This window comes from Oryctolagus cuniculus, chromosome 6 (genome assembly GCF_051225735.1).
Source record: "Oryctolagus cuniculus isolate XC-2025 breed Fujian yellow rabbit chromosome 6, ASM5122573v1, whole genome shotgun sequence".
NCBI lineage: Eukaryota > Metazoa > Chordata > Mammalia > Lagomorpha > Leporidae > Oryctolagus > Oryctolagus cuniculus.
Window position 1 is genome coordinate 139,062,390 of NC_142872.1, and position 27,497 is coordinate 139,089,886.

At 36.2% G+C, this 27,497-nt stretch overlaps 1 protein-coding gene across 3 annotated transcripts in view; it reads right to left on the reverse strand.

Moving 5' to 3' along the window:
• CSMD3 (CUB and Sushi multiple domains 3) overlaps positions 1-27,497 on the reverse strand; it is a 1,281,859-nt gene that overhangs the window by 893,986 nt on the left and 360,376 nt on the right. For all 3 annotated transcript variants that reach the window (XM_051844770.3, XM_051844772.3, XM_051844771.3), the window contains exon 5: positions 20,988-21,195. In XM_051844770.3, coding sequence (XP_051700730.2) covers positions 20,988-21,195 — 208 coding nt within the window. The remainder of the gene's footprint in view (positions 1-20,987; positions 21,196-27,497) is intronic.

Below are 27,497 nucleotides of genomic sequence, written 5' to 3' on the forward strand. Positions count from 1 at the left end.
TTTTCCCTTAATACTTGGAATATATTTCTCTATTCTTTCCTAGTCTGCAGAGTTTCTGATGAGAAGTCCACTGTGAGTCTAATTGCAGATCCTGTGCAAGTAATCTGGCATTTCTCTCCTGCACATTTTAGAATCTTTCCTTTATGTCTTTGTGTGGAGCGTTTAATTATAATATGTTGGGGCTGGCACTGTGGCTCACTTGGTTAATCATCTGCCTGCAGCACCAGCATCCCATATGGGTACCGGGTTCTAGTCCTGGTTGCTCCTCTTCTAGTCCAGCTCTCTGCTGTGGCCCAGGAAGGTAGTGGAGGATGGCCCAAGTGCTTGGGCCCCTGCACCCGCATGGGAGACCAGGAGGAAGCACTTGGCTCCTGGCTTCAGATCGGCGCAGCGTGCCGGCCTTAGCGGCCATTTTGGGGGGTGAACCAATGGAAGGAAGACCTTTCTGTCTCTCTCTCTCTCTCACTGTCTAACTCTATCTGTCAAATAAATAAAAAAATTACAATATGTCTTCATGAAGATCCTTTCTGGTCAAGTCTATTAGGAGCAATATGTGCTTCCTGTACTTGGATGTCCCTTTCTTTCTCTGAATAGGAGAAATTTTTTGTTATTGTTTCACTAAAAAGGCCTTCTAATCCTTTCTCTCTTACTACACTTTCAGGAACTCCTAAAACCCATACATTGGGTAATTTGATAGCATCCTGTAGATCACCAACAGTGTTTTTTAGTTTTGTGATTTCTACATCTTGTGTTTGGTCTGACTAAAATTTCCTGGGCTTTGTCTTCTAAATGGGATATTCTTTCTTTTGCTTCACCAATGCTTTTGTTGAGGCTTTCCACTTCATTTTTATGTGTTCTGTTGAATTCCCCATTTCTAAGATTTCATGTTGATTTCTCTGTAAGATCTGAATTTTGTGTTAAGAAATTTTCTTTCATGTCATGTATGGATTTCATTAGTTTGTACATTTGCTTCTGATTACTCCTAAGTAATCCTATGAGCAAGTTTTTGAATTCTTTTTCTAGCATTTCTTGAATTATAATCTTCACAATCTAATAGTGACGTGTTGTGTTTTTCTGGGGTTGTTATATTATGTTGTCTTCCTTATTCTTGTTTCTACAATTGGCGCATTTGTTATTCTGCATTCTTGGAGCTACTTGTTGGTTTCTTTTTGTTTTCACCATTTATATGGCTTTTATCTTTGTACTATGCCTTTGCAGATTATTGAATTGTCTGCTTTCAGTGAATACCTAGAGGCATGTTGGTGGATATGGCCAAGGAACTCTGTTAGCTTCTCCAGGGTGAAGGTTATGTCTAAGGTGACACACCCAGGTTTGGCCTGGGAAATCTCTCTGTTTGTGTGTGTGTGTGTATGTTGTTTTTTGTTCTTTTTTTAAGATTTATTTATTTATTTGAAAGTCAGAGTACACCGAGAGAGAAGGAAAAGCAGAGAGAGAGAAAAATATCCTCCATCTGCTGGTTCACTCCCCAGTTGGCCGCAAGGACTGGAGCTTTGCCGATCCAAAGCCAGGAGCCAGGAGCTTCTCCCATGCAGATACAGGGGCCCAAGTACTTGGACCATCTTGTACTGCTTTCCCAGGCCATAGCAGAGAGATGGATCAGAAGTGGAGCAGCCTAGACTCAAAGAGGCTTCCGTATGGGATGCTGGCACTGCAGGCAGCTTCTTTACCCACTACGCCCAGCACAGCCTTTTTTTTTTTTTTTTTTTTTTTTTAAATCAGGGGGTGGTTTGTTCTTGTCTGTTGCCATAGACCCAGCTGAGCTCCTCTCCTCAAAGGAGACCAGTGCCTGGGCGCTAGTCCCAGTGGATATATTATTCATCTGTTCTGCTACAAGGACCACACAAAGGTTCTGTGCAGTCCTCAATATAAGCTCAGATTTCCCAGCAATGCCCCTTGACAAGTAACCAGTGAGTGTTGAGCATGTGGAGCCTCTCAAAGTGACTGCCCAACCTCCCAGTCACACCCTGAGTCCTCCCACGCAGCCTCAGTGTTTTCATAGTCCTGGCACACAAGCCTCCCACAGGCATGAGCACCCAGCCACCTGTTTTTTCTCCCCACCAGAAACAGGAGTCTCCACTTGACTGGTTGCTGGATGCAGATACTAGCTGGCACAGCTGTTATGTATGTCCAAAAAGGTACCTACTCTCTATCAGCTTGTTATTGGACACTGTTGCAGGGTGATCAGGGAGAGAGAATCCTTCCCCTTCCCTTTGTTTTTTTTTTTTTCTCCTCTAGTTTAACAGGTACACTATCTCCTGCTGGGCTCCAAGCTGGATCCCCTCTAGGCTCTTTCTGCAGCTTTTTTGCGAGTGGCTTGGGATGCTGCCATCTTTTCTCAGCTCCTTCTCCAAAGCTGGTGTGGAGGCTCTCAACTGCTGGGGTCCTGAGTAATGGGTGTCCACACCCTCCATGTAGGTCCACTGTGTCCCTCTAATTTAGCTGGAGTTTCCTCTGCTATTTTCTCACTAACTTTGCCCTGAGACTACACTCTACCCACTTTTTTTAAACTATCTTCTCCTAGACTACAGCAGTAAACTCCCTTTCTGCTCCACCATCTTAACCCAATCCCTACAAATATAGTTTTGTCAAACCAATGTTTAAGAGTTATATTTTTGGGGCTGGCACTATGGCCTAGGAAAGCAGTAGAGGATGGTCCAACTCCTTGGGTGGCTGCACTCATGTGGGAAACCCTGTAGAAGCTCCTGGCTCCTGGCTTTGGATCAGCATAGCTCCAGCCATTGTGCCATTTGGGGAGTGAACCAGCAGATGGAAGATCTCTCTCTCATTTTCTCTCTCTCTCTCTCTCTCTCTGTAACATTGCCTTTCAAATAAGTAAATCTTTTTTAAAAATATGTTTTAACATCTGATTATTTTTAATTTACTGTACATTATTGAAAATTACATATTTAATTTGATTAGTGTTTGTAATCCTTGCCTATATTCTTGCTGAAAATGGACTTTTTAATTTTATATATTTAACTTTTTGTTTAGTGGATCATTAAGTCTTGTAATATAAATTAAGATATGTTATCTGAAAGCTTAAAATAGAAATAGTGTGTGTGTGAGAGAGAGAGAAGGGAGGAAAGAACGAAGGAAGGAAAGAAGCCAAGGATGGAGGATAGAAACATCTTTGGCTTTCCTTTTTTGTTTCCTCCACTCTCCCATCTTTTTTAAAAAAGATTTATTTATTTATTTGAAAGTCAGAGTTACAGAGAGAGAGAGAGAAAGGGAGGTCTTCCATCTGATGGCTCACTCCCCAATTGGCTGCAATGGCTGGAGCTGTGCTGATCCGAAGCCAGGAGCCAAGAGCCTCCTCTGGGTCACCCACGTGGGTGCAGGGGCCCAAGGTCTTGGACAATCTTCTACTGTTTTCGCAGGCCAAAGTAGAGAGCTGGAGTGGAAGTGGAGCAGCCTGGTCTTGAACTGGCACCCATTTGGGATGCCAGCACTTCAGGCCAGGGTGTTAACCTGCTGCCCCAACCCCCACTCTCCCATTGTAATACATTATTTTTCCTCAATATCACTGTTTCCTTTTTCTTTTCTTTTATTCTTGGTCACTCTGTTCCTCAAAAAATTAGCAGTCTTTCTCTCATGACCAACCATATATCAAAAGGGTGTCCTCTTTTTAGGTAACCACTTAAGCCTCATTTCTCCAAAATAATTTTAGATTGAGAACATAAATTATATAGTCTAGGTCATAGTGTTAACCATATATTTTATATGGCTATAATCCACCATCAAGCAAAACAGATAAACAACTTGTATTAAATATATGTATGAAAAAAAACTAAATATTTTACTGCATAAGTGATAATAAATGAAAAGCAATTGTTAAATAACCATTATTATCAAGTATAAGAAATATTGAGTCTCATTAAATAGTATTTGCTTTTATGGACTATAGTGCAAATATGGCTGCAAGCATCTATTTGCTTTCTCACTTGCCTTCCTCTGTCATGCCCCTTGTATGAAGACTACAGTTCCTTCTAGGAGTCTGCTATTTGCTTCTCCTGAATTAAAAAATCCATGTCAGTTTGTTAGGTACATTCCCTGTACTATTCCATGACAAATCCAGGAAACAAAGAAAAAGAAAACATAAAAAGAAGATACCTGCCTTTCCTAATCATTAGGAATGTTGACTGTATTTAAAATTTGTGAGATAGTATAGGATGGATGTTGAACAAAATGAATGTTTAATGGAAATGTTAATGTCATTGTAGATGGAAGGTGTGAATTACAAAAGTCTTTCACTGCCCAATCATGAGTGAGTTCAAAAACATTAAAGGTTTACTTATAATATTTCAGTTTCTATGTAAAGAGTTTTATATGTATTGGCTTATTAGTTTTAAATCTATGCCATGAATCCTCTTTGGGAATTTAAAAAATCATCTATAAGAGTTTTTGAAGAATACAAAAACAATTTTTAAGTTGAATTTATCAAGTGAGGAATAGGCTAGTTTCTTGAAAATTATGCTAAATAGGGAGAGTTATAAGGGTAACTTTCAAATGCTATGATTCAGTCAAGAATTGTACTTTGAATTGAACTGAAGGATTGAAATTATTCAGCCAATTATCTGTTAAAAATGGATGAATTTCCATACTTCAATATTATTTTTAATATTTAACCTTTTTGTGTATAATATATAAGATAACCATTATATTATTAAGACCTCATATTGTATCATTTTAGGGATTTTTTAGACTCTAATTTAGCATTTGTTTCCTTTTACACAAGATCTAGGGAATAAAATTATATAATAGCCTATAGAAAAAATTTATGGACAAAAATAATGTGCTTAGTTGAACCAAAATCCATTGGAACTTGTTTATTCCTATCCAGTCAGTGCTCTGCCAGTATCTTATACTTCCTTCTCCTGTGCCCTAGTATCTCAAGGCCCAGTACTGCCATTGCCTGCCTTGTTATGCTTAATCTAACTTTCAGAGCTGTCTTCAAGAAATATTATTCATTTCATAAATTGTTATTACTACAAACTTCTGTTTTAAAATCTCAACCAAATTCAGAATATTGTCCAGCAAGTCTTCAGTTCCACCTAGTTTTTACTTCTCTACATCATTCCACAAAAGATATAAAATCAATTCCACTCTGCTAAAATGTCCTAACCTCCTCTCAATTTCAGCATATTGCCTTCACTCTTCATAGAGAAAATGGAAGCTACCACAAAGAATGTAGTTCAGTTTTTGGCAACTTACTTCCATGAATTTTAATGATATTTATCTGTTCTTTCATTTTTTTTTTTCAAAATGGAAATTGTGTCTCCTCTTGGCTAAGGCTAAGTCACATTTTAATAAATTCAGAAAATCAATGGATCTGGCATTGGAAACTATGATTTAACTAGAAAATGGATGACAGCCATCAGAAACAATATTAGAGTTTAGGGTCAGAGTTGTGGTGGTACTGGACAATAATCATGAGATTACTTTATTAAAGTGGTGAGGAGATAGGAAGAGCAAAGGATTATGGAAAGTGCTTATAGGGACTTCTTCATTGATCAGGATGACACAAAATTTAGTGTTTGATTTATCAGGTTAAATGAGGAGATGGAATTTGTCATGTATCACATATATGATAGCTTTTATTTATAGTAGTTTTGCAGTGTTTTATTTATCCTTATGGAAGATCACAGAATATAAAGAAAATGTAGAACCAGATGTGTATATTTTTCTCTGAAATATAAATTATCTTTGAAAATGTTTTCTCTAAAATATTTATACAGTCAAATTACTTTCCTAAATTTAAAGGCAGACTAAGCAGTCATTGACGTCCATAAATCTATGCAGTCTTTAGAAATGCAATGCATCTTATATAGACGTAACAATGAATTTTTTAGAAGCTTTTTTTTTATTTTTTGACAGGCAGAGTGGACAGTGAGAGAGAGAGACAGAGAGAAAGGTCTTCCTTTGCCATTGGTTCACCCTCCAATGGCCGCCGCGGCTGGCACGCGGTGGCCAGCGCACCTCGCTGATCCGATAGCAGGAGCCAGGTACTTATCCTGGTCTCCCATGGGGTGCAGGGCCCAAGCACTTAGGCCATCCTCCACTGCACTCCCTGGCCACAGCAGAGAGCTGGCCTGGAAGAGGGGCAACCAGGACAGAATCTGGCGCCCCGACCGGGACTAGAACTGGGTGTGCCGGTGCCGCCAGGCGGAGGATTAGCCTAGTGAGCCGCGGCACCAGCCCTAGAAGTTTTTTTAATCTTTTATTTGAAAGGCAGAGTTACGGAGAGAGAGGGAGAAACACAGAGACACACACACATACACACATATACACAGATCTTCCATCCACTGGTTCAGTCTCTAAATGGCCACAATGGCTCTGACTGGAGCAGACCTATGACAGGAACCAGAAGCTTCATCTTGGTCATTCATTTGGGTGACAGCCATCTTCCACTGCTTTCACAGGCACATTAGGATGGAGTTAGATCAGAAATGGAGCAGCCAGGACTCAACCCACTGTCTATATGGGATGCAGATGTTGCAGGCAGCAACCTGCTACTTCACAATGCTGACCATAACAATATTGCTGACAGCAACAATGAATTTAAGCTATAGTTATAAAGATATAGAAACATTACTACTGGACTTTTTCTTCAGATTAAAGATTAGAAGAAATTAGAAGAATGATTTAAATGTTAAATAAATGACTACATACATTATATGCATGTATAAGTTAAATAATTTTTTACTAAAATATATGAAAGTCAAATTTTATTTATATATTTTATAATTACTTTAGATCAACTATGAGGTATACGTTTCAGTAACTAAAATTTTGAACAGCTCTTCTCTTGACTGTCGAGGAACAGTTTTTTTTTTTTTTTTTTTACAAAAAAAACAGTGAGAGAGAAAGACAGAAAGGTCTTCCTTTTTCCGTTGGTTCACCCCCCAAATGGCTGCTAAAGCTGGCGCACTGTGCCACTCCAAAGCTAGGAACCAGGTCTCTTCCTCCTGGTCTCTCATGTGGGTGCAGGGCCCAAGCATTTGGGCCATCCTCCACTGCCTTCCCGGGCCACAGCAGAGAGCTGGACTGGAAGAGGAGCAACTGGGACAGAACCGGCACCCCAACCAGACTAGAACCCAGGGTGCCGGTGCCTCAGGTGGAGGATTAGCCAAGTGAGCCACGGTGCCATCCTTTTTTTTTTTTTTTTTCTTAATTGAGAATGGGACTGGGAATGAGAAAGGGAGGAGCATGTGCAGTGGGAATAGGGGTGGGGGAGTGAGTATGATGGGAAGAATCACAATATTCCTAAGGTTGTACTTATGAAATTTGTACTCATAAAATAATTGGTTTCTTTGGGAAAAAAACATCAGAGAAGTGGCAGCACTGAGGTGTGGTAGGCTTAGCCTCTGCCTGGCATCTCATATGGGCACCTGTTTGACTCCTGGCTTCTCCTCTTCCTATCCAACTCTCTGCTTATGGCCCGGAAAAATGACTGAAGAGCAGGGCAGGTGCTGTGGCATAGCAAGTAAAGCTGCCACCTGCAGTGCCAGCAGCCCATATGGTCGCCAGTTCAAGTCACAACTGCTCCACTTCCAATCCAGCTCTCTGCTATAGGGAAGATGGCCCAAGTCCTTGGGACCCTGCACCTGTGGGGAAAGACCCAGAGGAAGTTCCTGGCTCCTAACTTTGGATTGGCCCAGCTCTGCCCATCGCGACCAGTTGGAGAGTGAATCAGCTGATGGAAGACCTCTCTCTTTCTCTCTGCGTCTTCTCTGAACTCTGACTTTCAAATAAATAAATAAATCTTCAAAAAATTAAAAAAAGAAAATGATGGAAGATGGCCCAAGTACTTGGGCCCCTGCACCCATGTGGGAGACGCTGAGGAAGCTACTGGCTCCTGGCTCCTGGCTTTGGATAAGCCCAGCCCCAGCTGTTGCAGCTATCTAGGGAGTGAACCAGTGGATGGAAGAAGACCTTTCTCTCTGTCTCCCACTCTCTCTGTTAACTCTACCTCTCAAGTAAATTAATAAAAAAAGAGAGAAGAAACTTTTCACATTTAAATTGACACATTTGATTTGAAACTTTTGAAAATGCTGCTTTCAGTATTTACCTGTTACTTGTGTTAATTCTAATGGCATCCAATATGTAACTCTTTTCTCATGGATGAACAAGTCTCATATACATTGTCAGCTCTTGTGGTTACATTGCTAAATGGGTTTTGCTTAAGTAAAAAACATTAAAAGATTCTAAAAAGTGCTATATTAACCACATTAGACATTCTTAGCTATGTGGAAGAACTCTATCTCTTTGGGGAAAAATAAGTTAAGTCTCAATTCAATCTAAATTAGCAACTTCAGTCTATATTATAAATATATATCTACACTATGATATTTAAATTTCAGGGTTGCATGCCTTCACTTTTCTTTTTACTGAGGTACAATTGTTTTTATTGTTTTGTTTTCAAGAAAGCCACAGTTGTAAACATAATAAAAGAGATTCTTTTGCAAAAAAGAACACTGAAACAAGTATTAAAAAATGTCAATTCTCATCTTGGTTTTTAAATATACACATTGAGCCTCTAGTTTCTCCTTCACTTTTTTTCCCTCCTTCCTTCCTTCCCTTGTTCCCTTTTTCCTTCCTTCTTCCTCCCTTCCTTTCTCTCTCTCTGCTTTAGAAACATTGAATTTATTTTCTGTGAACCTCATTTTCATTTTTTTTTCTGAGTCTGCAAAACAGCAGCTTAACATCATTCAGTGGTTATTCCTAGTCATTCAATGTTCTGAGCTGTGGGAGCTGTAGCCCAGTCTTCAGTGGCAGATTGAACACTCCAGTCTTCAGCAGGTTGCTGAACAGACACAGAAGGCACCTGCCTGCCTTCAGACCAGCCTGTGGCCTCAGGTTGAGTAGCAGTAAGCTCAGAAGCTGGAGCCATCCATTCACTCTGAATTTCCCCCTTGGTTACAGCTTTTTCAGCAGTGACCTGCTCTTTCTTTTCAACCTTTTCAGGATCTTTGTAGAAGCAGAGATCAGGCATGATCTCCAAGGGTATTTACTGGAGACAGTACCTCATATGCTCTGAACTTCTAGGGCTAGCATTCCCTGTGTAAGCTCCCTGTTGCACAGGATGGGAGTGCCCACACAGTCCAAAGAAGAATCTGTCTTACATAGAGCAGTGTTTTTAGGTCTTGTTTACACTCCTGTGGAACTTTGGTCTTTCTATTTTTTATTTGTTGAATATTATGGTTAGTGGTGCATTAAGTTTGTAATAATAGAATGGATTGAAATTATGTTTTTGAATTAAACAAAAACAGAAAAGAAGGAAGGAGTGGGATTGAGGGAGAAAAGAAAGAGGGAAGGGAATATTGTCATACTCTTAGAATTGTACCTATGAAATATGGGAAATCTCTTCTCTTAATACTCATAAAAATAAATAATAAAAAATGCCTCTGTGAGAAGCCGGTGATCAGCCATGGTATCAGTACACAAAAATGACATGACTTCTAGAAGGCTACCTGGATCTTGTTAGTGAAGCTTCCAAATCATTAAACAACAAGCAACAAGAGTGGCTCCAGTAGCAGCAGCAAATTTCAGCATAGCCCACTGGCGATTATTCTTGGAGGATATGACATTGATATCAGCAGTTTGCAGTGGCAATAATTCACTGACTCCCAGCAAAAACTTCTCCCAATTCTTCAGATTTATGTAGATGCTATTGCTTTTCTTTATGTAGATGTACCGGCCCATTTGGAAACCAAGGTTGGTCCTTCTGTGTGGGTTTCTGATGTAAGGAATTTGAGGAAGTCCTCTTTGTTCGTTTTCAAGCCACCAAGGCTTCAGATGTTGTAAGATTTCTTTCTACGTTAGGGTGGGAATCAACAACACCACCATATGAACCCCTTCCTGGGTAGTGGGGAAAACTGAGCATCTGGTTTCTTGTTCCTCAAATGTGAAACTTGTCTGTAGGATACTTAAAATCCTAACATTTGAGTTCTAATATGTAGTAATTTAACTACACCTTATTAGACTCATCTAAATAGAGAAAAACATAGCAAAAGAAGTTGTTCAAAAATACAGAATCATAGTAGATGTTTAATTATTTTGTTACTATGGACATGTAGTGATTTTCAGAACCCAGCTTCATTGTACATTTAAGTCCAGTCATTCTCAGAAGGAAGATGGTAAACAAAAGCACCTGTTTGACAGGATTAGTATGTGTGATATTTATTTTTGAAGAATTAAGATTGTGGCCAGTTTCCTCTGGGTAATTTATCTTATTTAGTCAGACAATTTGCTAATCCACGGGCACAATCTTTGCACTATTCATTACCTAAATTTATTCCAAATAAATGTGTGTATGTGTTACATAATTAGCTTGATTAACTTGCTAGCTCTTGTCAATTTGTCCCACTTTTTAAATAATGCAAACTATTTCAGTTTTTGAAGGATACTCATAGGAGGACTATATGACATAGTTGCAACATTTATGGAACCGAACTGATTGCATTAATTTCTATAGCAATAGTTGTCTTGTTTGAGCATGTACTGGAATTATCAAGCTTGGTTAGATCATCAAATATCCTCAGGCTCTTGGGATATAAAGCAATAAATATGCATGGAATCTGGGGAATCTGTACTTCTATAAACAACATAAGCACTTCTGGTGTATTTTTCATAATAACACAATTTTGCAATATTTTAATGTAAACTTATTCACTTTCATGTATATGTACCTACATATATACACATATGCATTCATATGTGTATTATATTTATATATATTAGAGATATAAATCAAGAACAATCTGCATATATATGTGTGTATATGTATTCATATACAGGTATAGGTAAATAAGTATATTTTATATATATAAATGTCTAGGGAATGTATATAGGTATGCATACACACATAATAGTCATATATCTACATTTTTATATATACATATGTGCACTTATATATGACATCTTCAAAAAGATCATGAAAAATGCATAGTATGAAAAAATACTGCATGAATTTTAAGCATTTTCAATGCAAAATAAACTTATCTTTTAATTCTATATTTCCATGAAGTACCTTTTCATGTGTATTTATACATATCTGTATATTTATTTAATGACTTTTTTGTCCCCCTAAAGATAACATTAGGTAGCAATCTGCTTTCAGCTCTTTTTTCTCACTGATTATACTTTATTTGATTGTAGCAACATTCATTTATATAATTATTTATATTTATTCACACTGTATGTATACATCCCAATATAGATATGCATAAGCACATATATATTTTTATAATATGAAGCATACAGATGAGCACACATTACATTCACTTTCCTTGGAGGGAACATATCAATGAAAACAAGATGTCAGAAATTGCTAATTATTTCCTAAAGTCTCTTCCCCTTTTCCTTCATAGTCATTGATTTTACTTAGGTCATGACTACTTTGAATAAATGTTACTCTCTCTGTGCCTTTTTTAAAAGATTTGTTTATTTTATTTGAAAAATAGAATTACAGAGAGAGTGAGAAGGAGAGATAGAGACCTTCCATCCAGTGGCTCACATCCCAAATGGCTGCAATGGCCTGTTCTGGTCCAGTCTTAAGCCAGGAGTCAGGAGCTTCTTCCAGGTCTCCCACGTGGGTACAGGGGTCTAAGCACTTGGACTATCCTCAGATGCTTTTTCAGGCACACTAGCTGAGAGCTGGATCAGAAGTGGAGCAGTCAGGACTTCAACTGGTGCCCATTTGGGACACAGGTACCATAGGCAGTGGCTTTACCCTCTATGCCACAGAGCCAGCCCCTCTCTGTCTCTTATAGGCAAGTGGCCATGTAACTAAATTTTGGCCATTATGATAAAACAGAAGTAAAAAAAAAAAAATGAACAAGATAATGTAGGTCAGCCACCAGAACCTTGTTTGAGAGATACCTGGTGAGAGGCCTTTCCTTCGTTCTTCTTTCTACCTAATATTTGGACTATAAACTTAATGTCTGGATTATAAATTTAATGGCTCAAGCTTGAACATGATACAGTCCTTTAAGAACAGTAACACAAAGGATCTTGACTGATACTGCGTGTGTATTGGGAGGCAGGTGGTTCATAAGCCTTGTACACTAACCTTCAGAATTTTCCCTTTAAAATACTTATGTCTTAAACTTCTTGATTTTCATTTCTTTGCATTTCACTTAAATTTTCTTTTATTCACAACTGAATCTAACCCAAACAGATGCATGTTGCTATAATCAAATCAAGTATATGTTATTTTTTTGTGGGGACAAAAAAGTCATTAAGAATACTAAAGGTGTAAAATGTGCACCATTAGGCATTTTGAATGACTTGAGATCAGAACTCTGATTAAAATTTTATTATTTTAGTAAAAATATGTGCTAAAATAGTAACAAAGGAAGAAAGCAAATAATTAATAACAAGAAAAATTGTGAAGTCTTAAGATCACTGAAGCCATGGGAATGTAGCAAATTCCAAAGCAGAGTAAGCAGCATTAAAAGAAGAGAAAGTAAAGGGCTTTGGAGATACCAACATACACTTGTGTGGAAAGGATGAAGGAAGAAAAATCACCTAGAAAAAAGTCTGAAGAGATGCGTTCAGCAAGTAATAGGAAAAGGTAGAAAACAGGATGTCACAAGCACCAAGGGTTAAGGATCTTCTGGGAAAGGGGAAATGATCAGCAGAATCAAATGTTTCAAATAAATCAAGTGAGATAAGTATTAAATTAGGAACCAAGAGGTCAGTGGTCTTTTTTGAAATAAGGCAATTTCAGAGAATAGGTGGAGCAAACTAATTTAGCAAAAGAGTGATTGGGGAACAAAAACTGATATGAAATTGGAGCATCCAAGTATACAGTAGTGAGAAGAAATAAAATTTGGTGCACAAATGGAGGAACTGGTTTTAGGGGAGCCAGATTATACTGGAAATTTATATGGCTAATTTTATCATTTTGCTTATTATTTTAACCAAGTAATAAATACAAATAGATATGCAAAGTAAAATAGATTACATAATTTATTGCATTCCTGACCCTATGTTATATGATCTGAATGCTATATTTTCACTTATATTCTGATCTTCATAACTGTATTAATTCCCTTGACTTCAACTATAATTCAGTTTTATTGACTTACTGCTTCCAACTATGCATCATAATTGCCATGCATCTGGTGGGACATATGATTATGGAAATATTGCTTAATTCTAAATCTATATCTCACAAATTGAGCTCATTATTTGTCTTCTAGACCCAATATATTAACAGGTCTTCCTGACTCTATTGTTATATATATCTTTGCTGTCATCTAATCCTTTAAAAATCGCTTATTATAGTCTCTTTTATCACAGTATGAATTCAGCCACTCATTCTTCTTGATAACCAGTCCTCACCATTTTATTTTCAAATGTTAAACTTTAAATTAAGTAAGCTCCTCATAACCTGTTCCACAGAGTAATCCCTCAACAGGTTTTTTAATCTTTACTTTCTTCTCATGCCTCACTCTATAGTTCTTGGAAGTTTCTTTTTTCTTTTTTTTCACAGCAGATTTAAAGTGGAGATTGTTTTCTTTTTTTAACTTTTATTTAATACGTTTAAATTTCCAAAGTACAACTTTTGAATTATAGCAACTTTTACCCCCCATAACCTCCGGCCCACCCGCAACTATCCCATCTCCCACTCCCTCTCCCATTCCATTCACATCAAGATTCATTTTCAATTATATTTATACAAAGAAGAAGATCAATTTAGTAAGGTAAAATTGTAACAGTTTATAAATACTATTTGAGTACTAATTATGCTGTTAATTCACATAGTACAACACATTAAGGACAGAGATCCTACATAGGGAGTAAGTGCACAGTGACTCTGTTGTTGATTTAACAAGTGACACTCTTATTTATAATGTCAGTAATCACCCGAGGCTCTTGTCAGGAGCTACCAAAGCTATGAAACCCTTTTGAGTTCACAAACTCTGATCATATTTAGACAAGGCCATAGTCAAAGTGGAAGTTCTCTCCTCCCTTCAGAGAAAGGTACCTCCTTCTGATGGGATTGAATTGGAATCCTCTGGCACATTTCTAACTCTACCATTTGGGACAAGTCAGCTTGAGCATGTCCCAAATTGTACATCACCTCCCTCTCTTATTCCCACTCTGATATTTAACTGGGATCACTTTTCAGTTAAATTTAAATACCTAAAAATGATTGTGTGTTAATTACAGAGTTCAACCAATAGTATTAAGTGGAACAAAAAAAAATACTAAAAGGAATAAAGTATCAAGTTGTACATCAACAGTCAGGACAAGGGCCGATCAAGTCATTGTTTCTCATAGTGTCCATTTCACTTCAACAGGTTTTCTTTTTGGTGCTCAGTTAAATGTCACCGATCAGGGAGAACATATGATATTTTTCCCTCTGGGACTGGCTTATTTCACTCAGCATAATGTTTTCCAGATTCCTCCATTTTGTTGCAAATGACTGGATTTCATTGTTTTTTACTGTTGTATAGTACTCTATAGAGTACATGTCCCATAATTTCTTTATCCAGTCTACTATTGATGGGCATTTAGGTTGATTCCAGGTCTTGGCTATTGTGAATTGAGCTGCAATAAACATTAAGTTGCAGATAGCCTTTTTGTTTGACAATTTAGTCTCTTTTGGGTAAATTCCAGGAGTGGGATGGCTGGTTTGTATGGTAGGGTTGTTTTTGATAACTTCTAAATGTTCTTATCATAATTTTTTTTGATATCCGTAACTTTCATTTCTGCTGTCTCATCATCTTCAAAATCTTGTATTGGAGTGTCATATTCATTTGGGAGCATCATGATGTCTTCTTTGTTCTTGTTTCCTCGGTTTCTAAATTTGTTGTTTGGCATTGTGGAGATATTCTTTGGTTTCTTCTTCTTCTTCTTCTTCTTCTTCTTCTTTTTTTCTTTCTGTTTTTTCTTTTTTTTTTCCCTCTGTGGTGGCTTTTCTCTTTATACTGTGACTCTAGATTAAGTGGACTGTCTGCTTTTGGTGAATCTCTAGAGACTTGTGGTGGGTGTGGCCAGAGAGCTCTGTTCAGTGCTAAGGGTGTTCCAAAGTTGAAATACCCAGGTTTGGCATGGTAAATCTCTCTCCCCCCCCTTTTTTTTTATTCAGAACGGAAGTAATTCCACTCAGCTGAGCTCTTCTCCTCAATGGCAATCATTGCCTGATTGCTAGCTCCAGTGGGTATAATATTTGTCTGCTCTGTTCCAGGGACCACACAAAGGATCTGTGCAGTCCTCAGTGTAAGCTCAGACTCCCCTGCAATGTCTTTCACCATGTAGCCAAAGCTGCCCGAATTTGTGGAGTCTCCCACGGAGATTACTCACATCTCAACCACAGAGTGAGTTCTCCCATACACTCTGTTTTTTTTTTTTTTTTTTTTTTTTTTTTTTTCCGCAGTCCCAGTTCATAAGCTCCACACATGAACTAGGTCTAGTCTCCTGTTATTTCTCCCCACCAGAGTGAGGTTTTTCTGCTTGGTTGAGGGCGGTTGCAGCTGAGCTGGTGCAGCTGTTATGTATGTCCAAAATGGCGCCTGCTCTATTGTCTTGCTTGCTTTTGTAAGGTGAGTGGAGAGAGAGAATTGTGTCCATACAAGTCCCTATTATTTTTTTTTTTTCTCTCCTCTAGTAGGCTGGTGTACATTTCCCTGCAGGTTCTCAAGCCTCATTCTCTCTAGTCTCTTCCTGCCACTTTTCCGCAAGTGTCTCAGGCTAATATGGTTTTCCCTCACCTCCCTTTCCAGCGCTGGTGTGTAGACTTGGCAGCTGGGGTCCCGAGCCATGGGTGCCCATGCCCTCCACATAAGTCCACCGTGTCCCACTAATTCTGGAAGAGTTTCCACTGCAGTTTTTTCCCTAACTCTTCCCTGAGACTACAGTACCTCCACTTTTATTAAGCTATCTTTTCCTGGACTACTAGTGCACTCCCTCCCTATTCCACCATCCTGGAGCCCCTCTGGAGTTTGTTTTCACTACTTTCACTTTGCTTTGCTCAGCTGATCCTCTACACTGCTTCTATTAACGTATTTTCAGCTCTCTGGTGGGTCATTCTCATCAGCATAAAAAATGTTTGCTTTAACTGTACCATTTTTTTTTTATCCTACTTCCTTCTTTACCCATAATTCCACCTTTTTCATTCACTTTTTTTTATAAAATTCCCTGAATTATTCATTTATATTGTCTATAATTGATTCACTTCATTTTTCTCTTAAAATCTCTTTAAATTGTCACCTACAAAATTACTTTCATGAGAATTACCAGTGGTCCCCATTTTTACCAAATCCAATGATTAATTTCAGAGGTTTTTTTATTAGCTTATCAACTATATTTGACACAATTAAACAGTTCCTTGATTTTTAAAATTAACATTATGCTCCCATTTTTTTCCTCTGTCTCATTTACTCTTGTTGCTGACATTTTAGTGAACTGGAGGACTCAACTCACAGTGCTTGTGTCTTTTTTCAATCTTTCAATCACTCCTACATGCATAAGTAAGAGTACTGACTTCAATACTTCCAAATTTAGATCTCCAGCCCACATCTTTGATTCTCAACTAAGGTTTGTTTATCCTATCACCTCCTTGAAATCTTCATTTAGATGTTTGTTAGCCATCTCAAATTTAACATGTCCAAAGTTAAATCTCAGATAATCCATCCAAAATTGTACCATCAGGACCTTTCCTGATGCTAGTTACGTATTTGTATTTACTTGGTTCTTCAGAACTTCAAATTCATTAGTTAATGAATTCTGACAGCTTTGTCTTAAAAATCCAGTGACTTATCATCTCCAGTATTATTTCCTATCCCAAACATCATAAACTGTCAAATAAATAGGTAAATAATCTCTATTGTTCTACCTTTCCCTTCTATAATTCCTTCCTTAAATGGCAGTCATTGTGAAATTTTTTTAAAGTTAAATTATATTGCTATCTATGCTCAAAATCCTTCATTAGGAGCTTATGTAAATGTACATTGATATATTTAATAGCTAAGGGAAATCATCAAATGTCCCTAGTTCTTTAAGGAAATGTTTAAAATTATTTTAATTTTATTACAAATATTACTAGTGTAGTGCTTCTGTTTTAAGACATCAAAAGTGGTCTTAAAATCAGGCTTTCCCATCTTCAAATATATTGTTATTGGTGGAGAAAAAGATATATTATGTATTAAAATATTAAGGAGTTTTAACTAAAAGAGAAATGTTCTACTTTACTATCATGATGTACAGATATCATGAGATTTATTGTTTTTTGAGAAACATGCTTATCCGTTGAAGAATCTCAATATCAGAGAAATCTTCATAGATTATAAAAAATCAAACAACAATCAAAATCAAACCTCAGAGACTTCACATTTCACCTAGAATAAAAACCAAAGGTGAGGCCGGCGCCGTGGTTCACTAGGCTAATCCTCTGCCTTGCGGCGCCGGCACACCAGTTTCTAGTCCCGGTCGGGGCGCCAGATTCTGTCCCAGTTGCCCCTCTTCCAGGCCAGCTCTCTGCTGTGGCCAGGCAGTGCAGTGGAGGATGGCCCAAGTACTTGGGCCCTGCACCCCATGGGAGACCAGGATAACTACCTGGCTCCTGCCATCAGATCAGCGCGGTGCGCAGGCCGCAGTGCGCCGGCCACAGCAGCCATTGGAGGGTGAACCAATGGCAAAAGGAAGACCTTTCTCTCTGTCTCTCTCTCTCACTGTCCACTCTGTCTGTCAAAAATAAATAAATAAATAAATAAATAAACCAAAGTTGAGTTCCGTTAATTCTGAGCTTTTTTTCTCCTACTTCTTTCAACTATGGTCATTCATTTGTAGCCACAGTGGGCTCACGAGTGTTTATTGTAACACATTAAGGCCCACTCTGTTTTATGATTTTGCCAGACATTACTTCTACATGAAATATTCATCACTGAGCTATCTGCTTGGCTAACTCTCTTATTTCCTCAAAGACTTTGCTCAAATCTCATTTTCTCAATAAGGTAGGCTACACACTCATCACAACTTTCCTATTCTTTTCACCTCTCTTACGCTACTCAGTTAGCTCTTATTTTTCTTGGTGGAATATTTATCTGTGTGAATTCTGCTGAGTACTATTTATTGTCTTTCTCCACTGGTAAGGCCTAAGTTCTACAGGAATACACCTCTTCATTGTTTTAGTTGTGGAAACATTTAGACAAGTATAGTCTACAATAAGTACTTATTGAATGATCCCTGAACAAATAGAATTCCACAAAGAACTCAAATTGGCTTTGGAAATAATTTTAAAGTACATCCATTCCAACCCTCCAACAATAGGTTTTTAAATAGGGTAGTATTGAGTTTCTTTTGACATCATTGCCCTTCCATAGCACCTAAGCAGATAATGTCATAAAATATTAGAATTAAGAGAAGTCTTGAATAGGGAGCTGACATGACTTAACCATTATCCTTAGTCAATAGAGTTGAGCCTAGAACTAGAAACCAAGCATCTTTATGCTATGTCACTTTTCATTTCACTACAGTTAAATCTCTTGACATTCATCAAGTCTCATAAAGTTTTATCTTTTAACTGAAGGAATCCAGTGCATTCATCTTGTATCATTCAGTGACATTGATAACTTTTTGTAATTAAAAATAGCCTGTTCCACTAATCATAAACTCTCACGTACATAGGGTAAATCTCTATTCTTCTATCATTCCCTCTGTTCCTTTCTTAAATAGCAGCCATTTTGAATTCTTTAAATGTAATTTTGATTATATCACTAGCAGTGCTCTAAATCCTTCATTAGGAATTTAGGTAAGTGTACATTGATATAGATTAGGAGAATCCTGGAATTTGACAGTAACATCACTTTAAAAAGGCAATAAAATGATAGATTTATAGTTTGCTATTTTCTTCCTGAGGAACAGGCAAATAAGTGACCCAGTGTCATTTTAAGGACAAAATGGAGAGAAATTTGTGAATTTGTTACTACTATTGGACCTACTATATCATTCTAACAACTGTGATAAGAAAACATACCAATCATTACTAAGAATATTTAATCTGAAATGAGAGAGTGATTATGTGAAAGAGAATGGGATATTATGATCCACAAAGTATGTTGGATTTCATATCTGGAGTTCAGTAGTAGCAAGGGTACTAGCACTACAGAAAAGTGTCAAATTTCATTTGTTTTAGCTAGTAAGATCACTTTTTTACAAGTTTAAAAACCGCTGTTTAAATTGGATAAAATTTATGCCAAAAGACATTATAATTACTGGAATTATTATTTTCCTTGATACAACTCAAATATGAATTACCTTAAAAGTAGCAATTTCTAAAACAGTTGTTTTTAAGCTTTCTAACACATCAAATGAAAATTCTTCTGGTTTTCATTGCAATGTAGAATGAAATTATCCTGCAAAGAGGTAAGGGTGTATAACCTTGAATACTGATGACCCAAGGGGTAGAGGGAGTGTGTGTAGCTAAGTGTGTTACTTTTATTCTATTTTAAAAAGTAGCATTAATGATATGGATATTTAATACATTTTCTGAGGCCTACCCAGTGGTGATTGTTTTCAGTATTTACTTAATGTCTTTTCAGAAGCTGTCCACAGTGTTGTCTGTTCTTCCTTCTTCCTTCCTTCATCTGTGTGATACTTTAATCCCTGATTTCTTTCCTGCTTCTCGGAGTGTATTTTCAGTTTCTTTTGCTGGATCATCCTTCCAAGCCTGGACCTCAACTATTGTTGATCCTTGAAGATTCAGCCCTAGTTCCCTTTCTCTTATTCTAATCTGCCTATCTATCTAATTTCATTGAAGCCTATTGATTCAATTACTTTCAGTTTCAACTCATTACCATTGTTAATCCACTACTGTAAATCCCTGTATCATATAGGTAAATGTAGTTTTCTATTAGTTTTAATGTAATGTCTCAAAAGGCTTAAAACTTCAATATTTATTGAGTTCTCATTCCAAACTTGACCTTCCTTTAGCTTGGTGAATATCATTATCGCCTTCACCATTTGTTCAATTAAAAAAATTAGGTTTTATTTTAATTCTGCTCTTGTTATCACTTTCCAACCTATTACAGTCCTTTTGATTATATCTCCTGAATATATCCACTTATTTAATACTTTTTCAATAATACAACACTAATCCATGCTACAATGATCATTTCTTGGATTTTTGTAATTACCTCCTAAGTGGTTGTCCTATATCCAATTGAAAATGAAATTCATTTCTATACTTCAATAAGAAAAAACTGTTTTTAATTTCAGACCTCTTCATGTGGTGGTTTTGGTTAAATTCCCACTGTCCCTAGCCAATCTTTACAGGCCATATTATGTCTTTTGTAATCTAATCTTGGCCTTTTATCTCATTTTACTAACATCATCTTACCATTCCCCTTTCATGCAACTATTGAATTATGATTTAGTCAATGGCATTAGTGGATACAAATTTTCAAAATAACATAAAAATTTCATTTAAAAATATTAACCATAATAGCATGTTCTGAATAGTATATAGTTTTTATGAGACTATCTCTTGAATCTCTAAAAAAAAGGGAACTCTGTCCCCACTCTGGTAGTGTCTAATTTTACCATCAGATAACAGACAAATATCTGTCCACATAAACAAAGACAAATTACTTACAAGACTATTCAGTTGGCAAGAAACCATGTGGACTAGCATGCTGAAGAACACAACACAAGAGAAATTGCTTTCATTTCCTTGTACAAATTCTGATGAAGTCACAGATTATACCAACTGAGTGATAAAATGATACTAATGGATATGGCTGTATTTAAATTTTCAAACTATTTTCCATTTCAGTTTTCCAGTCTTCCATAATGTCCCTCAGCTCTGACAACTCTCTCTCATAACTTTGCTATCACTGTAAGATTTTTTAAATATCTAATCCTTTAAAGTTCCGACATAACATTTGCTCTGTGTTCCCCAAATTGTTTCAGAAAAAAAAAATGACATCGATACTTGCTTAAAAGAAATATCTACTTACCAAATTGTTGGTGGTTCAGAACCTTCAATTTCTAAGTAATCATATTTGTCTTCCATTTGGAAATCAGTAAATATAAGTGAAATTGTGTCCCCAGGCTCTGCCACAATGGTCCATGTGCAATCTGCATTGTTATGGTACTCATTAGGAAAACTAGGGCTGGATATGATGCCACTGGATCCTCTCATTGTTCCTCCACAAGCATCTTCAGCTGTGAAAAACAGTAAAATGTTCAATTGTATTAGGAGAAATGCAATTAAAGCAATTCAACATTTTTATATAGAAATAAAAGTTCAAATGTTGTAATATCAAGTGCATAACACACTGATAGAGATGAAATAAAATGGGAAGTTTGTAAAGTTTGCAAGCCCATTAATAAATATAAACTTTATCTTGATAATTTTATAGCCACTAGATGAAATAACAATGGAAATAAGTAAAAATCTGCATTCCAAAGTTGGATCACAGGAAAATACAGCAGAAATTTTCTTTCAATGTTTAAAAGATGAAGTGAATTAAACAAAAGAGATATGTTTCTTAAAGTGTACAAGGAGATAATCCACGTGGATATGTACAAAACACAGACATGATATAAGAGAATATAATATAGTTTCAGTGATATATTTCAAAAGATTTTGAAGAATAAATTGAACTAAAAATACACATATTTCTTGGAAATTTTAATTACATAGAATTAATATTGTAACTACTATATCTTCAGGAATATATCCCTTATAACTGCATCAAGCAATATATCTTTTATTGAATATTTATATGACATGTATACATAGAGTATTATAAATGACTTTCCAGCTCACCTTGCTTTTTGAATTATGATTCTGACTTTCAAAAGGGGTCATGGATTCTTCACTACTCTACACTTGACTGATGGTGCAAGCAAGTGAGTACATGAGCATCTGTGTTCAGTATGAAAATCTAAGAAAAGCTCCTGTTTTATAAAGGAGTTGAAGCTTTAACAGTTGTCTTATTAATAACATTATTTAAAACAAACAAATAGGTTACAAGTTTATCTATGCACTATGTTGTCTCTTGACTTTTGTTGTTGCCTTGATCCATTCAGAATTCCTTCAGTTCAAGTCATTAGAGGAAAGATCTGTTTCCATAATGGCCAATTATTTTTTGCACTGATGGATAGCTCCAGAACCTTAATAAATAGAGATTGACAGCATTGTTCCATTTAACTACATGAGGCGCAAGGAGTAAAGAATGTTTTGTTATTGGAGACTAATTTAGTGCTATTTTGTAGGTATCAAATAGCTTTAGCTTTTTTTCTGTCCCACTCGTCATTTAATTCCATAATCTATAATTGAGAGTATACATGTATTGCTCTTAATTATAATGTTAACACAATAGTACAAATATGATAATGTGATTTAAATATTTGTTTCATGTTTTCTCTCCACCTCTCGTTTTTAGAGTTTGTTAGATATTCAGAATGAATTTATGGTCCTGTCTAAACCCTGTGGCATATTGCAACTAATTTTCCTGCCAGAACACACTGTGCCTCAAAACTTTAATCCTCTCGTAACCTGCCTTGCTGCATCCTTTCCCCAACCACAGATCTCTTCTACTATATGCCTTCTCAATACCAATACCAAAGTTGAATACTGCATTAGAAATAAAATGTTACACTGTCATATATCCATAGTGCAACTGGTCCATACCTGTGAAACTAGCTCTTTCAGCTATTTATTTTGTTCTCTAGATAAAATCTGAGGCAAATATATAACATTTTAGATCACACTCAGATTAAAGAAAAATTCCTCCAGTTTAGAGAGTTTACACATATTTTATTACCAAAAATAGGTAACAATGAAGTAATGCTTATGTTCATTAGGACAATTTAGTCATTTCACAACATTTACATAAAGCCATGTGTTGCTTAGGGATGGAGAAATACTCTGTGTAATGTATCATCAAGTGATTTCAGCATTGTACAAGCAGTAGATATGAAAGCTAAGATAGTCATGATGTTGCTAGGTGATAATCTTGTGACACCAGTGTTGTATATGCAGTCTCTTGTTAATAAGAAGTCTTCATGAAGCACATGACTGTACCTCACATAATGCCTATATGCAAAACTTTTTCTCAATTTTAAAAATTGAATAATTGAATAATAAGTGAAAAAAACCTGAGTTAAGCAATTATACCTCCACTCTTGGGAAATCACAAAGAAATTATCTTAATTTTAGTTAAATTTCTTTGCTTTCCCTAGCTTGGACTTGTGAAAGATGGGGCAGTGGTGAAGCAGAGAAGTAGGATCATCTTTTCTGGATCTCTTTAATAATTCTGCCTGTCCTTGTCTTCCTACTGAACTCTCTTTGATCTCCCTTGAGTTGTATGTGGAAAAGACAGAGGTATGTGAATCCTTGTCTTTCCTGGTACAGATTTGGAAATGGTTTCCTTAGGCTTTGGTAGATGGTTAAAGATGATTCCTTTGCTCATGGGCATTTTCATGGGATCCTTAGAAAGTTTCCACAAATGATCTTGTGAATGATGGTGTTTCTGTGACTGGTGTTTACATTATTTTCTCATCTTTAGAGTACAAAACAATACATGTCAATCTTCCTCCAAACTATGTCATTTTGCATTCCAAAGAAGTCTGTTAAGCGGATCTAAGACTCTACCAAGCCAGAACTCCCTCACAGAAATCCTGACTTGATCAAATGAAATCATGTAGATTCATCCTCTGTGAAAATGCATTCTTCCAAAATGTAGCCCTTGGATTTATAGTAGACATCTAAATACATCAGTTATTTTAAAATAATAATACATTGTATCCTCAAGTTCCAGACAATATAATTAAACTTTACAGGGTCTCCTTAAGTTTCTGTAGTCGAAAATCACAATAGGGCAAAATCAATCCAAATTCCTGACACATTAAATGGGGTGAAGCTCCCAAAATGACTGACTTCAAGAAATTCTTAATTTACATGAAAGTAATTTCAAGCCAAACGTATAACTAACTGGCACATACAAACAAGCACAAAAACTGACTTCCTTCAGTGTTCAAACCAACATTCTTGCCAATATCAAGTCCTATATTCAGTAATTGTGTTTAATCTCTTGATAGTGCAAAGATACCATAGAATCAGTATCTCACAGAATTATTAAATATGTTAAAGTTCACTCATCTAGATATTAGATATACAAAATTTTGGTTTTGTGGCTGTCCCTAAATCCTAGAACTTTTGTTATTTTTGTTGTTATTTGGCTTGAATAAAATACAATGCTTATTGAAACAATATATTTTTTGTAAGCAAAAACTCTAATAGCAGAGTACACTGTCTAAAATAACTTTATTATTTTATTTTATAGCATTGTTAGAACAAGTAAAAGACAGCATTAGAGTAAGTCAAGGACTCTTGGGTCTTTGTTCTTTCTGCTGAATACCATATCTTGGTCTCTGGTCCAAATGAGTGGATACACATCCTGTCAATGACAGGATAGACACCTTTATTCTTTCAACATCACTCTTTTACAGCCTCCATATCTTCCATCTGACCATTCATAGAAAGATCAACATTCAATTATTCATGGAAAAATTTCTAAAGAATCTCAGGATATACATCGGACCACATTGGTTGTTTTGTTAACTTTTTGTGATATTCAAAGTTTATTTGGCCATTTGTTCAAAAAGTATCTGTTGTGATGTGCTCAGGGCCAGAGAGAGTCATATTAGTGTCTCTGTCTACAGTCATGGTCAAGCTATCATTTTCTCTGTTCTCATAGCATATTTTAATAGTAAATAAGCTCTAGACAATAGACTAAATAAATACATAAAAATTGCATGTCTTGCAGGTGAAATGAAAAGGAGCATTTGGTACTAATGCCATATGTTTAGGGACTTTGTAATTTTTAGGAAATTTGGGGCATTCAAGAGTAAGAATTTCCTGAGGAAGCAATGTTGGATTAGAAATCCAAAGTATGAATAATAGGTACTAAGTAGATGGGAAGCAGAGGCAAGGGTGTACCAGCAGTTTCACTGTCAGTTACACTGAAGGGAAATTGAATTGTATGCTAAAGCCGAGAGGGTGAGGAGCTATGTGGTACTAACTGCAATTGGAAGGGCTGAGAAGGGCTGGACCTTGCAAGGCCTTTACAATAATGCTGTACAGTTTATTCAGTGCAATGGAAAATTATTGAAAGGTTTTCAGTAAAGAGATGACATGATTGGATTTCAGTTCTGAAAAGATCATCTGTCTTCTGCCTAAAATGAGAGAGGAAGGAAGCCATAATTGCTGCAGATTAGAGGATGAATCTAGAGTCAAGCAAATTCTTGCATACTTTATTGCTTCCTGAAGATAAATCATATCATATTTTCCAGTATATTTTCATATTTATACCTCAGAATCTTCAAAAGATTAGTTTGATCTTTGTAGTCATATAAGAAGAAATAGCATTGTAGCAAAACAAATTAGAATACTCTTCTTAAGTCAATATTTAACAATAATATTTTATCATGCTTGCTCTGATTTGTGGTTGCTAATATATACTTTACAAAGAAAACATAATGTATGTGAGCAAAATTGACATTTTGTGATTTGATTATTGTTTAAAACACTTGTCTGTATGCCTGTGCAACAGTGGTCTTCCTACATTTTACTTGTAGAGCTCTTTGTTTAGAGGAGCATTGAGCCTATGACTATAAAGTAAATTGAAAGTATGCTATTGCAAAAAATTAAGAGGAAAGAAAAGAAGGAGTAGGGAGGGAGGAGGGAAGAAAGTGTTGCATTCTTGGAATCATTATCTATAAAATTCACTATGTTCTCTATATATAAATTAATTAATAAAAATGTGAAAAAATAATCTTGCCTAAATAGTAAAGCAATACTTTTAAATACTTTTATGTCCCTTGAAGTTATGATGGCTTCACAATATACTTACTTAATATATAGTAAATACAGTGGCCTCTAAAAAAGATCCATAATATTTCTACACTTGTTCTAAGAAAAGTATGTAGGTTGTAAGATTTAAAATGGATTAATTTTTTATAGTTATATATCCATGCATGTAATCCTTAAGGACTTCGGGCTTACTCTAGTAACGTGGCAAACTACCATTAATTCCCTCTTAAGTTATTAATTTACTCAAATCTATTGTTAAAAACTATAGTTGTTAAATTAAAAAAGTTATTAATGCAAATCTATCATCAAATAATGTTTATTTTTCAATATATCAAATTATGTAAATTTGATACACAATGGTGTTTTGACTCTTACCTATAAAGCAAAGAGAACCAAACACTAGTTTTATTAGAGTAGAAAGATAAAACAGTTCAGTATTTCTCCACAAATATATTTTTCCTAGAACTAAATTTTATCTACTTTTAATCTCTTTGATACTTACTTACATACTAAAAATCCATGACCTTGTTTTTACTTGGGCTGTGAGACCACCCATTTCATTTAATATATTGTAAAATATAAATTGTAATGCTTCAAACCATAGCTGTTTAAAAAACTGAATAGGACTTCAAAAACCACCTAAAACAGTTCTCTATACACATCTTTGTGGATAACGAACTCATACTGTGCTATGAACCCTGCTACTAGTTTCTTCTAAAATAGCTTAGAGTTGGGGAGATATATTAAATAGGCTTATTTAATAGGTATATTAAATAGGCTTATTTATTATCAGGGAGAAATGAACTGTACATTGTAGGAGATAAGTACACTTGGTTAATTCCAAATGCTAAGCATTCAATCCAATCTCAGATTTTACCATGAAACATTTTTCTGCCACTTTCTCTTGTTAAATTTCAGTCTTCCATCAGCACTCAAGTGAAACCAACGTCTATGTGGGTGTTTTTGTTTCTTCCCAAGTCAGGCATTACTATGGTGTCTCATAATTAGATGAACACTTAGATATTACACTGTTATTAGTTAGCCATTACATTACATATATGGAGCACTTAATTTTGTTGTAAAGTTACTTTACATTTACAGCAGACACATCAGTGTATTTAGGAGAAATCCTTTTTCTCACAGAGAAGGAAATTGAGCAACTGGTTAACTAAATATCATCTCTAGATTGCTAGTTTGTCAAGGCACAACAAATAATACTTTCCAACTGAGCCCATGAGAGTATTTCAGGCATGGAAAGCCAAGACACTCTGGCGGGGGGGGGGGCAACCCTAAATGAAAGATCTCCGTGAGTGAGATCACAGTGGAAAGAACAGGTCATCAAAGAAGGAGGTACCTTTCTCTGAAGGGAGGAGAGAACTTCCACTTTGACCATGGCCTTGTCTAAATATGATCAGAGTCGGTGAACTCAGGGGGCTTCCATAGCCTTAGCAGCTCATGACAAGAGCCTAGGGTGATTACTGAGGCCATAAACAAGAGTGTCAATTTGTTAAGTCAACAACAGGAGTCACTGTGCACTTACTCCTCATGTAGGATCTCTGTCCTTAGTGTGCTGTACATTGAGATTTAATGCTATAACGAGTACTCAAACAGTGTTTTTCACTTTATGTTTCTGTGTGGGAGCAAA